Source organism: Myxocyprinus asiaticus, chromosome 4 (genome assembly GCF_019703515.2).
Source record: "Myxocyprinus asiaticus isolate MX2 ecotype Aquarium Trade chromosome 4, UBuf_Myxa_2, whole genome shotgun sequence".
Lineage (NCBI taxonomy): Eukaryota > Metazoa > Chordata > Actinopteri > Cypriniformes > Catostomidae > Myxocyprinus > Myxocyprinus asiaticus.
The window spans coordinates 47,308,532-47,324,594 of NC_059347.1; the positions used below are offsets into that span (position 1 = coordinate 47,308,532).

The following is a 16,063-nucleotide window of genomic DNA, read 5'->3' on the forward strand; positions in this document are numbered from 1 at the left end:
CACATTCTGCAGGATCTCATTCGCCGTGATATTCTCTACTACAAGGGCCGGATCGAAATGGATCGATATGAGGTCATCGATGCAATCGATGGCCGAGATGATGATTTTAACGTCAGCGTGAAGAACGCTTTCAAACTGGCCAATAGAGACACAGATGAGATCCATCTGTTCCTGCCCAAAAAGCTAGAGGAGAAAATCCGTTGGCTTCGGGCATTTCAAGAGGAAAGAAAGATGGTCCAGGAAGATGAGAAGATTGGTGAGAACTTTTACATCACAAATGATTCTATTACACAGGCCAACGAACAGTGTAATGACACTGCAGAATTCCATTTTTAAAGGAATCATTCCCCCCAAAATGAAAATTTCTCACACTCATGTTGTTTTAAACCCATATGACTTTCTTTCTTTTCTGGAAAACAAAAGGAGATGTTAAGAAGAATGTTAGGGACTGACAGCCTCAGTCATCATTCACTTTCATTATTTGGAAAAAAAGAGCAGCGTCAAAATTATTCAACATTTCTCTTCTTAAGTCCCACGGAAGAAAGTAATAAAGGTTTGGAATGACAGGGTGAATTAAGTCTTTAATAACACAGTGTGCTTTTAGTTGTTATAACTCGATTTCAGAACTTAATGTAAAAATATTTTTGTCTGTTTAGGGTTTGAAATCTCTCAGTATCAGAAGAGGCAAGCAGCTCTGACTGTTAGGAGAGTCACCAAACAGAAAGGTATGATATTGTGAAGCCTGTTGCCACATAACAAATCACTTTGATTACAGGTGCAAAATAAGAGATGATAATGTACGGTCATTATCACAAAATAAACCTGAGACTTGTATAACCCTAGAGGGGTTTATTTTGAGATAATGACAGACTGACTATGCATTATCTGGCATACATGCACATGAAATATTGATTTTAGTTTAAATTATTTTATTGTGTGAGAAGAAAGGGACCAAGAGGCAGAGACATCAAATAAACAAAGCTATGTAGTCATCACTTGCATAGCAGAAAGGCCCCGGCACACTCTTGGCGATATGCTTCTTTGTTCTTCACGTCAGAATAAAAAAAAGCTCAAAACAGCTGAGCAACGTAATACTGTTTGCAAACATTGAGACACTGGCCATGCTACTGTGGGAGGCGTTTAGAGGAGCATTTAAAAATGAGGTTGATTATGACTACATGTAAAACATCAACTAATATGACATTAAAATGTGTTATCAATGACTCCATGCCTCATTCTATGAGTAGAATTTACACAAGGTCAGCAAGGAAGCTGTTAAACTACTCAATGATGATTTGAAGTAATATACTGTATATCCAGTAGATAATGTGTAATTTATGGTGGCCCAGGGGTGCACAACACAACAAAATTAGCAAAGCAAATAAAAACTGAAAACAAAAAAATAAAATAAGCCACAACACAAAGATTTTAAGACACAACACAATGAAATTAAGATACAACACAAAGAAATTAAGCCACAACAAAATGAAAGTAAGCCACAACACAAGGAAATTAAGCCACAACACAATGCAATTATCAAAAACACAATTATCAGAAAAGAAGGCTTAATTTTATTGTGTTGTGGCTTATTTCCATTGTGTTATGGCTTTTCTATTGCATTGTGGCTTAATTTAGTTGTGTTGTGGTTTATTTCCATTGTGTGTGGCTTCATTATGTTGTGCTGTGGCTTTTCCATTGCGTTGTGACTACATTTTGTTGTGTTTGGTTAGTGCCCGACCGATATATCAGTTGGCCGATATTATTATCGATATTAGCCTTTCACCGATATTTCGGTATCGGTGTATATTTTACTGATATGCGGCAATATGAAAACTTTTTTTCAGAACATATAATGCAGAAAACAATGCTTTAGAATTGGTGTCATTACATTTGTCCAGCAGAGCATGCTCCGACTTTATTGTTTACAGAGCTGACGGGGGCTCTGCAGACAGGGTGGAGTTAAACTGTGTGTCGGTAAGTTGCTAACTAGTTTGTGAAATACATACTAGAAAGTTAATAAACAATGACCGTATCATTTTCCCTTCTCAATATTACTAATATAATGTTAACTCTGTCCCTGACAACTATGTCACTCATGTCTGTTTGCTGTTAGCCAGCTATAGTTTGTCAGTGCAGTCAGTAATGTAGCAGATTGAAAGGTAAACATCAGAGCATTTTTTTGCAGCTCAGCAGACAAGGATTGTGTCTGTTGAGTGTTGATTTCACACTATGTCATTACCTATTTGGTGAGACACAATGCTGGAAAGTAAAATAAACAACGTCTGTCTTTTACTCTCCATGACAACGAGCTTATAGCTAACTAGCTAATCACGTAGCTACTTTCATTGTTGCAGCTGAGTGGAAGCTAATGATTAAACATGTATTCACCAAACAGTTTTGTTCAGGATTCACAGTTTGGTGCCCCCTTCAACCGAACAATTCCAGTCGTTACATTCACAAAATGTAATATTTCAAAGTCTGTGTGGCAGGGCGGAGGGCTGATTAGCCTGAGAGGGATAAAGGCTGACCGGAGACAGCAGTGCGACAGAGAGAGAGTTACGGACAGCTGTCCGACACCTGTGTCTGTTTGTCTTTTTGGTTCAGTTTCTCATTAAATATTATTTATATTGTCAAGCCGGTTCTCGCCTCCTCCTTTCCATTGATGTGTTACACTGGTGCTGAAACTCGGGAAGGAGGAGGATGCGCCGTAGTAGAGTCCTCGCCACTACCATCAACCCAAATGGAGCAGCCATGGCCATCCGCCGGGGGACGGTGGAGCACGGCTGCCTGAAAGCGGAGGAACGGCCGCCGACCGCGGGGGAGGAGGGGCTTCTAACTGACCGCCTGGAGCAGTCAGGGCCGCTACCAGGGGCGGAGGAGACCCCTACCAGCTGCTGAAACAGGGAGCAGGGAGGGGCTCCTGGCCGACCACCTGGAGTGGGAGAACCGCTGCCAGGGGAGGGGGAGACCCCTTCCGTCCACCAAAAATGCGGCGGGGCGTTCCGTCCGCCAGGGGCCAGAGGACTGCCTCCGATCCGTCCAGGGAGGCGCGGCTGTCATCCACCAGAGGGTGGAGGAGTGGCCGAGGACCAGGCAAGGCATATCGGAGAATCGGCAAGTACATTTTTTTTCTCTCTCTCTCTCCCGCTGCTGCTTCGTGTTGGCCTTTTCCCTCTCTTTTTAAATGTTTTTGTTAATTTGGCACGATTGCCATTACGGAGTGTAGGTGGCAAATTTTTTTTTTGTTTCCCTCCCCTTGTCCCCTCCCCTGATCCAGGTAGACGGGGATGACCTGCCGGCAGACGGGCGGAAGGCACGCCCCCCCCCCCACCCCCCAGGAAAGGGGGTGGGGGGATGTACGTCATGCCGGGGGCTCCCCGGCCTGAGAGAATGGGGGAGGAATGTGGCAGGGCGGAGGGCAGGGCTGGGTCGTGCTTCTACACACCCGGCCCCTAATAAGGCTGATTAGCCCGAGAGGGATGTCCGACACCTGTGTGTGTTTGTCTTTTTGGTTCAGTTTCTCATTAAATATTATATATTGTCAAGCCGGTTCTTGCCTCCTCCTTTCCATTGATGTGTTACATTCTGGTTTTCCACTGTTGAAAGTTTCCCCTGAACTTGTATAGCAGAATATGGTAGAACACCGCTGCTTATCTTATCTAGAATTTGTTGACAATGTATTATAATAATAATGTCAAATATACTTTGATAAAAATATTTGTTTAAGAAAGCAGCCTTCTGGGGGACCTGGGTAGCTCAGTGGTAAAATACACTGGCTACCACCCCTGGAGTTCGCTAGCTCGCTAGTTCGAATCCCAGGGTGTGCTGAGTGATTCCAGCCAGGTCTCCTAAGCAACCAAATTGGCCTGGTTGCCAGGGAGGGTAGAGTCACATGGGGTAAAACTCCTCATGGTCACTATAGTGTGGTTTGTTCTCAGTGGGGCACGTGGTGAATTGAGTGTGGATGGCGTGAAGCCTCTACACGTGCTATGTCTCCGTTGTAACACACTCAACATGCCACATCTTAAGATGCAAGGGTTGACGGTCTCAGACACAGAGGCAACTGGGATTCATCCTCCACCATTTCATGGTCATTTCAAATTGGGAGAAAAAGGAAAAAAAGGAAAGCAGGCTTCTGAATACCTTTGCATAGTCATATCAGTGCAAAATTGGTGAAAAATCCACATAGAAAATGTCTGTTTTCATTCTAGCTCAAAAATTAACTATATTGGCCACCCTATCGGTAATCGGTGAATTGTCCCTCTCTAAAATCGATATCGGTATCAGTCTCATATCGGTCAGGCTCTAGTTGTGGTTACACTTTGTTGAGTTGTGGTCTGATTTTGTTGTGTTGTTGTTTAATTTCATTATGTTGTGGCTGAATTTCATTGTGTTGTGGTTTAATTTTGTTGTGTCGTGGTGTAATGTTGTTGAGTTGTGGTTACATTTCATTGTGTTGTGATTTAATTTTGTTGTGTTGTGGCTTACTTTCTTTGTGCTGTGGTTTAGTTCCATTGAGTTTTCTGCTTTTATTTGCTTTACTGATTTTGTCTGGGCCACTGTAGTAATTTGTAATGTTAACTTTTTGCATTCACGCTTTACTCGGCCATAACATGTGCTGATTACACTGTGTAATTGTCATTTATAATGAAACTGATACTACTGTATAGACAGGTGTATAAAAGTGTTAACGGGCAGAATACAGACAAAAGAATGATGATAAAAGAGGCATATCTTATTTTGGGCACATGAGTGAACCAGCATATCAAACAACAGAGTGAATGGGTACTTAAGAGTATTTAAGTAGATTTGATTCCTTTTGAAGACTAGGTAATCGAAAAAAATTGCATGACATGTTCTTAGAATATGTCTCTACTTGAACAATTGTACAGATGTAGGTAAATTTGCACCAGTTCACAAAAAACTCAGCACACCGATGTGTTCATGTTGACTTGACTGATCTTAACTGATTGAACAGGAATTAGCTGTCTGCCTCAAAGTAGGTGGAGCTCCAGGTCACACAGATCGATGATGTGGACCAATGGCAGGAAGGTGGTAAGCAGAAGTTTTCCTGAAAGTTTATGCTGGACAGCTGTCACAAACCACTGAAACAAATAAAAAAACAACTCCGTTTGGTCTTCGATTTCGTATGAAGTGTGCCGAGGCCTTAATGGTCAATCATTCAGGTTAGCGGTTGTTATACAAAAATATTTGACCACAGAATGCCATGCACAATTGACCAATCAGAATCAAGTATTACAGAGGCTTATAATAATCATTAATATTAATGGGTCCTGTAGCATATCCCATCCGAATGATGGCCACAAATGGTTTTGATTATTTATTGGCAGTTCAGCAGATCCATCAAAAGCCTACAGCATATCACAATATCACTCATAAATAACTAAAAGTTGTTTTCAAATGTACTAACCTTGTGCATCCTCAGGTTGCAGAAAAAAACTTTTTGGGAAATATTAACCAACGTGCTGATGGATTTACTCTGCAATTAAAGGAATAGTTCACCCCAAAAATGAAAATTCTGTCATCATTTACCCAAACTCATGTAATTCGAAACTTGTATGACTTTTTTTATTTCTGTGGAACACAAAAGGAGATTTTTAAAAGAATATTAGCCTCAATCACCATTTACTTTCATTGAAAAGAAAAAAAATGCAATGATACTGAATGGTGACTAACATCTGCAGAGTAGGAAGAAAGTCATACGGATTTGGAACAACATGAGGTAAGTGAATGATGGAAGAATTTTCATTTATGGGTGAACTATTAGTTTAAATCACAAACACACTTCAAAATAAGAGTCCTGTCACTGTAAAAAGTGGCAACATGCAATTGTCACTTTAAAGATAAATTACTACTTCATCTATCACTTAAAAATGGCTTTTGTTGGTGTAACCTAATGTATTCAGGTTGACTTAGTTATGTTAAATTATATTTTTTAATGAACAAAGCCACTTTATTTACATGTTACCACATGAAGCACTTTTTTTAGCTTACCTGACAAAACGTGTGCATTAGCAGTTGTCTGTATTAATCTTTGCATGTTTCACTTTTGTGACAGGTGTGGGTCGGTCAGTCCCCCCAGCGTATCCGCCTCCTTTGGACCCCATGAACCCCGGGCAGTATCTCCTCCCTGACGGTTATGGACAGGCCGACGGATATGAATATGAGCCCAAACGCAGCACATCCCCCTTCTGGCAGAACTTCAGTCGGTTAGCTCCCTTTAAAAAATAGAACACACATCCACCAGGGGTCGGAGACACTGGCCTCTGTATATCTGGAAAAGCACTATTCTACTTAAGATATATCCTGCAGACTTTAGGAGGACCAACATGACACACAAACTACAGGAGAGAGGATGAACCTCGCTTTTACCAGGGGTTTACCATGCAAATTTGTTTTACTGGGGTTACAGGGACACCTTGCCGGGCTGGTTGCACTGAATTCTGCACACTACATATTGTAATTCACTACATTTAAAAACATACATACACACACACACACACACACACACACACACACACACACACACTCGTACGAACACACAGGGAAACCACATTTTATCACTCTCCTCTTTGAGAGGTTTTAAATTATGATGTAAGGAAAGTCTCTTACAGTCTCTTTTTTTCTCTACAAACAAATCGATGGAAAGAATTTTCACCTTTTAAAGCACTAAACCACCCTAATGACTCTGCTCTCTAGCGCTGCCCTGGTGTTCCTCCGTGCACTGTGACTATTCGGGGCATTCTCTCTCACCCAATCTCTCTTTTTCTCTCATACTCCACATTATCTTGTGTTTTTTAACAGTTCAAGCCTGGTCAAACCTGAAGTTCTATTTTTCCTGGACAATTTTTTCTTGGATGGATCCTGGTTTGTTTTGCATGAAATTCCACACAGTTCATTGCAGGTATTTTTATTTGTGTAATTCTATTCGTACGGGTCGAAGTCTCAAAGAACTGTGTATCACACTCTGCAAAATGTCACGCAAGTTGCTTACACAGGAAATATGGATATCTCGACAAAGCAGCGTTGAAATTCAGAGAAACCTAGACAAGAAAATATTGGCAAAACAACAGTATGTGAAGAGTCTTCAGAATCAATCAAGCTTCAAGTCATTTTGGTTTGCTGGAGCTTTCAGAGCCCCGATAAAACTACAGTTTGCTTATCTCAGCTTTAAAGACCAGAAAAACCCATAAGAGGAACTGTTCTCCGCTCAACAGTCCTGTCGGACTGTAGACCTTGTAGCTTGTTTACGTCAGAGCTTTGATAATCCTGAGGTCTCAGTCTTTACCCTCACCACTGTTTCCTCTCTCTCATCATCAGCGCAATCTGACATCAAACCAGGAAACCTGATCAGTTGTTTACTGATAATGTGAAAACCTCTAAGCCCTGTCTTAATTTTAATCCTCCAAATGTCTGTTTTTATGAACAGAATGGATGATCCATGGAACAGGATGAACTTAATCATGCTGATCATCTTCTGAGTGACGTGCCAATTCATCTCGAACATGCCAAAATAGTCTGGTTGCCAAATTTTCCTCTAACAGGTGCATTGATATGTGCGAATGCCAACCCCATGAGCTGGTACCCCACCATGTGACTTCTCAGGCGAAAATTAAATCAGTGAAATTTGGTTATCGCTGCTAGGATTAGCATGACATAGCGTTACCGTTTTCTTTTTGTTGTTTTTGATGATCTATTTACAGTATATATATATATATATATATATATATATATATATATATATATATATATATATATAGATATATATATATATATTCCCACATGAAGGGGACTTGTGGAACATTTTATTTATGGTATATTCAGGTTTTGTCTGATAACTTTCAAAAGATAGTATTTAGTCCAATCACAATATTTAAAGTATTGCTATAAAACATTATTTATTATATTATAGTGTGATTCTTTTCATTTTTTTCCATCTTGATCCTCTTTCTATATTTTAGAGTTTCTGCTGGAGTGTTAAAGACCCTGTAGGGCATCAAAAATAAACATAAGAGGACAGTATGGAAGAAATATGCCACACATGTGTATGAAGTGCCACATATTATTATGTTACAAAGAAAAATATCGGTTAAATATTTTTGATTTGGTGATCTGATTGAAATAAGAACATTATATCATTATTTCATAATAAACTTCATTATGGATACAACAGAGTTGAACTGAATACATGCTTCATCTGGTCTTATTTGGTGCCTTCTGATTACAAAACACAGTGATGTTGGTTGCATTTTGATCATAGTCAAGGTTGCATCCTTAAATCCTACACCTACACCCACCCCTTATCTAACCATAGTATTAGGGAGTCATTGGTTCCTATCCATAAAGGCCACCCCTAAACCTATCGGTAAACATAAACATACTAGGGAGTCAGAAATCGAAAAACAACACCAGATGAATTGTCACTGGAGTGAGGAATTTAAGCCTTTATACATTCTGATTAATTAACATACAGTATATATAAAAGATGTGTGCTGTTTTTTATTCCGTATTTTCCCGTCTTTCAGAGAAAAAAATAGTTTAAAGAAGAGTCTCACTGAGTTTTTAAATTATTGAGTTTATTCAGCTGAATTGTTTTAAAGTGGTTTGTGTTCAAAATGCATCACAATAATTTACCTGCTAATGGATAGACATCCATTTATTCACACAGGTCAGTAAGGTCTCTAAATTTCAGAAACACACACACACACACACACACACTGTTTTGCTCGCACTCATTCACTCTTTCACTCTCACTCATGTATTTCATTACTTCATGAGACATAAAGCATACACTGAATAATATAAGAATTGGCGGGAAACGGATGATGTCACAGTGATTGTTTCCCATGAAATCTTTGTGCTCTTGTCAGTATGACAAAGGTAACATTTGACCACCATAAAAATGACATAACAGTGTCATTAGCATAGCATGACATGGCACTAGAATTCTACAACCCCAAATACATTCGTAATGCCTCATAAAAGTGAACCAGCCTAAGTCAACAGGAAAAACGCATAACCCTGTTAGGTCAATAATATGACAGTAGTCTTACATTAAACATTCAATATTCACTCAACATTCAATCTTAAAAAAGGAAAAGGCAGATCTATCCAGGCAGAGTTCCCTTCTACAAAAAAAGCTACTTCCTTCAAAGTTCTGATGTCTTGATTCTTGAATCTTTGTTCCAGTGTGCAATCACAGTGAGTGGTTCCAGTGGTCTACAGTGGTCCGACTCTCATGAAACATATTGTAATAGTACGAGTTCACGTTAAACGTGTTTGAAACCAGTGAAAGAGACACATACATTGTTTGTGACACTTTTCATGATTGTGCATGTCATTAATATGTAACATTCATAATATCTACATAAAACTTCATAACACCTTTGAAAATGTTTTTCTGAATTTATGAAGAGCCTATGTGACATCTGTGTCACATATATCAGTGATGTAAAACAGTGTGCCGTTATATTCAGGGAATTATTTCAAAATAGATGTCCCAGAAAGTACCATAAAAATTGCTCTGTACTGTTTTTAGTTTTCCAATTTGAGCAAATAATCCCTAATGAACAATCAGTTAATAAATTATTTGTGTTATAAATAGTCTCAGATGGAGTGTGAGTAAATTTGTGCTTTGGTAAGCAAATTTAAGCTTCGGTGAAAATGTGTTCATGTACGATTCATACTCTCAGCACTGTTTGGCTTTCATTCTCCATTCAGATTTAAAAAGACTACATACTACAAAATGTTAGTTGTAGAATCAGGTATCGTGCTAAATACTACCCCCATTTAGCCTGATATCATATCATAAAGCTAACGGATTAGCCTGATAGATTGGCATGCCTTTAACCGATTAGCCTGCAAACCTTTCATACAGTATGCGGCTTTCTTAGCAAACCTTCATAGTGAGCTTTTTATTAAGGCATTACAAATGGGGTCCAAGAGGGTTAGGATTTTGGCAGAGGGTCTTTTATTCTGGAATAATTTCCTGAATAATCTGACATTTTTTTTTCTGAAGGTTTCATATCCAACCCCTTTCTGGGTAGTATTACATTCTTTTCACAGCCGTGTAATGACCAAAGTGTACCTGAAATTGTAGGTGATGAGTACAAGTCAAGTTTTGAATCATGTAATAATTTAAATTGATCCCCCCCCAAAAGGCTTTAGGCTTTTGACTGACGAACATCCTTCCACTCCATCTTGGTGCTCTGCAAAGCCTGTGTCTTCTTCTCGTCTACCTGTACATAATCCACCCTGTACCCATCTGCCAGCAACAGCTTCTGAAAACAAATAAAACCATACCAACAAACCATCACAACATGAATTAACATGGCAGAGTGGTATCAGAGAAAATAAGCGTACTGCAGGAAGCGTGCAGGCAGATTTATGCCATGTCATGTTTAGAGCTGAGTGGTGAAGCAAAAGTGAGAGGGGCAGGAAATGTTGAGTCATTGTTTTCGCTGCCTGAAAGACTTGTTTTAAAAGAGCCACAGAACCCCTGAAGATCACAACAGAAACAAGCACACTCAAAGCCCCATGCATACTAAACAAAAGAGCAGTGCAGTATGAAGAGAGTGTGTAATGGAATCATGATGGCTAATTTGGATCACTGCAATAAGTACAACGCCATGTATTTTGGACATGGTTCCATGATAATACCATAATGTTTGGATGTGTGACATGGTAAGACCATGCTATTCTTTTAAGTACCCTCATAATATCATCTTAATACCATGGTATTTGAATATGGTAATCATAATACCATAGCATACAGTGGAGCTTTATTATTTTTACAAATAAGGTTATCAATATAATATGAGTGAAAACTGTTTGACCTCTTTTTTTTTCAGTGTTTACCACTAACCTTTTGGACAGGTGAGGGGGAGGCAGAGTTGAAGTCAAGTGACAGGTAATCTAGCTTGGAACACCTCATCCAGGGAGTAGGACCAGGGTCCTGAACAAACATGCACACACACACTTGCATGTTAATACACAAATATACAGTAGCCACAGTACACCAATGACACAAGGTGATACCATTCACACATAGGTGCACACTTTGTAAGTGATATTTTGCTGATTTTCTGAGATGAATGCTGTTTTGCATAATAAGGTGAGTAGATGGTATGCTGCTTTCCTAAAGTATTCTCACATTGCACCGTGAGAATAAAATCTAATACACTTTTTAATATGAAATATACTGTGCATTTTATCCATAAGTGAAAGTGTCCAATAACAGAACAGTTAGTGAGATTAAGTGAGTAGTGTTTGGCTTGTCATGTGATCCCAACATGGCAGCCCCCATAAGGGGACCCTCTCTATGTACTGTAAAATAAAACAGCTTTAACTAGGCAGCTGATATTACTGTACTGGTGTGTTCATCACATGAGAGTGCTCATGATTTTATATAGATGTTTCAAAATTACTCTTCATTTCTTTATTAGTAAAACTATTAGAAAAAATTCTGAGTACACCATAAAGCAATAAGCCACAAGAGGCTGTGCATTACATTAATTTTACAACAGTTAAGATGTGTTCTTTGGCACGACCTGAAGTGGATTTTACCTTACCTGTAGTAAAATCACTGTAACACATACAGTAGACTCGAGTGGATTATTGCTTTTATAAAACTGCAGCCATAGTACTATGATAAAAGACACCAATGTTCATTAAACAGTTAAATTGACAATTGATAATAATAGGAATAAACAATTCTTCCAACAAATAATATATTTTGCTGTACATACTGTACATAATGTGCGGTTACAGGTGTAGCTTTATAGTAATTTTATAATGATTTAGAACTCAGCTCATCCAATCAGAATTTAGAATTGAAAATAACAAATTTTATAATTTAAGATTTACACCTAAAGTAATGTATAGTACTTTTACTTCATAAAATGAAGACTCCAGTCATGTCAGTGGCCTAGAAGTTGGACTGCTGCAATGTTGAGATCACATGACTAGCAGAATATTACTCACTTTATCTCAGTAAAGCCTGTTTTATTGGACATTTTCGGTTGTGGAATTAATTATAGAATAAGTTCACCCAAAAATGAAAATTCTCTCATCATTTACTCACCCTCATGCCATGTCTATGACTTCCTTCTGCTGAACACAAGTGCATTTTTTTTTAAGAATATCTCATCTCTGTAGATCCATTCAATGCAAGTCAACAGGGTCCAAAACTTTAAAAACTCAAGTATTCACAGCGCTTCACTTTTTCCACATTTTGTTATGTTACAGCCTTATTCCAAAATGGATTAAATTAATTATTTTCCTCAAAATTCTACAAACAATACCCCATAATGACAATGTGAAAGAAGTTTGTTTGAAATCTTTGATCCTCCGAGCTTTTTTCACACACCGCCTGGTATATGTATGGCTATTGCCATACCAGGCGGAGATGCAGCCAGTCAGGATGCTCTCTACAGTGCAGGTGTAGAACCGTGTGAGGATGTGGCGGTTAATTTCCAAACTTCCTCAGCCGTCTCAGGAAGAAGAGGCGCTGATGAGCCTTCTTCACAACGACTTCAGTGTGGATAGACCATGTGAGTTCCTCAGTGATGTGGACACCCAGGAACTTGAAGCTGCTGACTCTCTCTACTGGTGCTCCATTGATGGTGATGGGACTGTGTTCTCTGTCTTTTCTTCTGAAGTCCACCACAAGCTCCTTTGTCTTACTGACGTTGAGGGAGAGGTTGTGCTCCTGACACCAGTGTGTCAGAGTGTGCACCTCCTCTCTGTAGGCTGTTTCATCATTGTCAGTGATCAGACCTACCACCGTCGTGTCATCAGCAAACTTAATGATGGCATTGGAGCTATGTGTTGCCACACAGTCATGTGTGTACAAGGAATACAAGAGTGGGCTGAGAACACAGCCCTGTGGGGCTCCAGTGTTGAGGGTCAGTGATGAGGAGATGTTGCTGCCTATTCTAACCACCTGGCGTCTGCTTGACAGGAAGTCCAGGATCCAGCTGCGCAGCGAGCTGTTTAAGCCCAGAGCCTGGAGTTTCTCATCTAACTTGGAGGGCACTATGGTGTTGAATGCTGAGCTGTAGTCTACAAACAACATTCTCACATAAGTGTTCTTTTTTTCCAGGTGGGAGAAAGCAGTGTGTATTGTAGATGCAATGGCATCATCAGTAGAGCGGTTGTTGTGGTAAGCAAACTGCAATGGGTCTAGAGAGAGAGGCAGCACAGAGCAGATGTAATCTCTGATTAGTCTCTCAAAGCATTTGCTGATGATGGGGGTCAGAGCAACAGGACGGCAGTCATTTAAGCAGGTTATTTTTGATTGCTTTGGAACAGGCACAATGGTGGATGTTTTAAAGCATGTGGGGACTACAGACAAAGAGAGGGAAAGGTTGAAAATGTCTGTAAAAACACCAGCCAGCTGGTTCGCGCACGCTCTGATGACGTGGCCCGGAATGCCGTCCGGGCCCGCGGCTTTGCGGATATTCACCCGTCGGAAGGATCGGGTTACATCCGCTACAGAGATGGAGAGTGAACTAACCTCTGTAGCTTCGGCCACGAGAGCTCTCTCCACGAGGGCGGTGTTATTTCCCTCAAAAGGAGCATAAAAAGTATTTAGCTCATCCGGGAGGGAGGCAGCGGTGTTCATCAAGTCCGTGATGATGTTAATTCCCTGCCACATGCTTCTAGAGTTGGTGGTGTTAAACTGTCCTTCAATCTTGTTCCTGTACTGGCGTTTTGCTGTTCGGAGGGCATAACTGGCTTGTTTATTCTCCTCCGAGTTCCCAGAATTAAAAGCGGAGGTCCGCACATTAAGTGCCGCGCGAACATCGCTATTTATCCATGGCTTCTGGTTCGGATAGATCCGTGTTGTTCTGGTTGGAACGACGTCCTCCACGCACTTTCTGATGAAATCCATTATGCTATCAGCGTAAAGCTCGATGTCGTCATCAGAAGCGGACCGGAACATCTCCCAGTCCGTGTTATCAAAATAGTCTTGTAGCATAGAGTCTGATTGGTCCAACCAGCACTGGATCATTCTGAGGGTGGGTGCTTCCTGTTTCAGTTTCTGCCTGTAAGACAGAAGCAGAATGGAAGAGTGGTCCGATTTGTCAAATGGTGGGCGGGGGAGGGATTTGTAGCCATCCCGGAAGGGAGAGTAGCAATGGTCCAAAACCCGGTCCCCTCGTGTGTTGAAACTAATGTGCTTTTGGTATTTGGTGCGACTGATTTGAGATTGGCTTTATTAAAGTCCCCGGTCACAATGAACGCGGCCTCAGGGTGCGCAGTTTCCTGCTCACTTATACTCCCATACAGTTCCTTGAGTGCCCGGTCTGTGTCGGCTTGTGGCGAGATGTACACAGCAGTGATAATGACTGCTGTGAATTCCCTCGGTAGCCAGAATGGTCGACACAGAAACACGAGAAATTCCAGATCAGGAGAGCAGAAAGACTTGATAGAATGTACGTTCCTCTGATCACACCAGGATTTGTTGATCATAAAACATACACCACCACCTCTGCTTTTACCTGAGAGGTCTTTCGCTCTGTCTGCTCGATGCACGGAGAACCCCGCGGGTTCAATAGCTGAGTCTGGAATCTCCGCAGACATCCAAGTTTCCGTAAGGCAGATAATGCAGCAGTCCCTCGTCTCTTGTTGGAAAGAGATCCGCGCTTTCAGCTCACAGAGCTTGTTATCCAGAGACTGAACATTTGCCAGTAGAATACTGGGTAGCGGGGGTCGATTTGTGCGGCGTCTTACTCTGATGAGAACGCCGGCTCTGTTTCCCCTTTTCCTCCTGCGTTTCCATGTCCGGACTGCCCAGACAAAGGGCTCCGCTTGCGTGTTTGTTAACAGCGGGTCGGCATTGAGGAATTTGAAGTCTGGTTTACGGTGTGAAATTGCTGAACCAATGTCCAAAAGTGTTTGTCTGTCGTAGACAATAAGGCAGACAACATCCAAGACAAAAAACATAAGAATTGTAAACAAAACAAACAAAACACTACCATGTTGTGTCGGAGCTCGCAAGGCAGTAGCCATACTCGACGCCATCTTGAGTCAATCGGGTTCAAGTCTGGGCTCTGGCTGGGCCACTCAAGGACATTCACAGAGTTGTCCCGGAGCCACTCCTTTGTTATCTTGGCTGTGTGCTTAGGGTCGTTGTCCTGTTGGAAGATGAACCTTCGCCCCAGTCTGAAGTCCAGAGTGCTCTGGAGCAGGTTTTCATCAAGGATGTCTCTGTACATTGCTGCATTCATCTTTCCCTTGATCCTGACTAGTCTCCCAGTTCCTGCCACTGAAAAACATCCCCACAGCATGATGCTGCCACCACCATGCTTCACTGTAGCGATGGTATTGGCCAGGTGATGAGCGGTGCTTGGTTTCCTCCAGACATGACGCTTGCCATTCAGGCCAAAGAGTTCAGTCTTTGTTTCTCATGGTCTGAGAGTCCTTCGGGTGCCTTTTTGCAAACTCCAGGCGGGCTGTCATGTGCCTTTTACTGAGGAGTGGCTTCCGTCTGGCCACTCTACCATACAGGCCTGATTGGTGGAGTGCTGCAGAGATGGTTGTTCTTCTGGAAGGTTCTCCTCTCTCCACAGAGAAATGCTGGAGCTCTGTCAGAGTGACCATCAGGTTCTTGGTCACCACCCTGACTAAGGCCCTTCTCCCCCGATCGCTCAGTTTGGCCGGGCGGCCAGCTCCAGGAAGAGTCCTGGTGGTTCCAAACTTCTTCCATTTACGGATGATGGAGGCCACTGTGCTCATTGGGACCTTCAATGTTGCAGAAATTTTTCTGTACCCTTCCCCAGATCTGTGCCTCGATACAATCCTGTCTCGGAGGTCTACAGACAATTCCTTGGACTTCATTGCTTGGTTTGTGCTCTGACATGCACTGTTAACTGTGGGACCTTAGACAGGTGTGTGCCTTTCCAAATCATGTCCAATCAACTGAATTTACCACAGGTGGACTTCAATCAAGTTGTAGAAACATCTCAAGGATGATCAGTGGAAACAGGATGCACCTGAGTTCAATTTTGAGTGTGATGGCAAAGGCTGTGAATACTTA

The 16,063-nt window shown here is 41.3% G+C and overlaps 2 protein-coding genes across 4 annotated transcripts in view; one reads left to right on the forward strand and one right to left on the reverse strand.

Annotated features, from left to right (window-relative positions):
- Nucleotides 1–7,615, forward strand: part of LOC127438815 (rho guanine nucleotide exchange factor 9-like) — a 42,036-nt gene extending 34,421 nt beyond the window's left edge. For 2 of the 3 annotated variants that reach the window (XM_051694692.1, XM_051694699.1), the window contains 3 exons: nucleotides 13–256; nucleotides 657–725; nucleotides 6,080–7,615. In XM_051694692.1, coding sequence (XP_051550652.1) covers nucleotides 13–256; nucleotides 657–725; nucleotides 6,080–6,252 — 486 coding nt within the window. In that variant the 3' untranslated portion in view covers nucleotides 6,253–7,615. Of the gene's footprint in view, nucleotides 1–12; nucleotides 257–656; nucleotides 726–1,928; nucleotides 4,942–6,079 lie in introns of those variants that run through there. The other variant, XM_051694708.1, reaches the window with a different exon arrangement.
- Nucleotides 7,616–7,748: 133 nt separating this feature from the next.
- LOC127438811 (GRB2-associated-binding protein 3-like) overlaps nucleotides 7,749–16,063 on the reverse strand; it is a 49,968-nt gene continuing 41,653 nt past the window's right edge. Inside the window, exons 9-10 of the mRNA XM_051694678.1 lie at nucleotides 10,886–10,975; nucleotides 7,749–10,301 (exon numbers count right to left, since the gene is read on the reverse strand). Coding sequence (XP_051550638.1) covers nucleotides 10,185–10,301; nucleotides 10,886–10,975 — 207 coding nt within the window. The 3' untranslated portion in view covers nucleotides 7,749–10,184. The remainder of the gene's footprint in view (nucleotides 10,302–10,885; nucleotides 10,976–16,063) is intronic.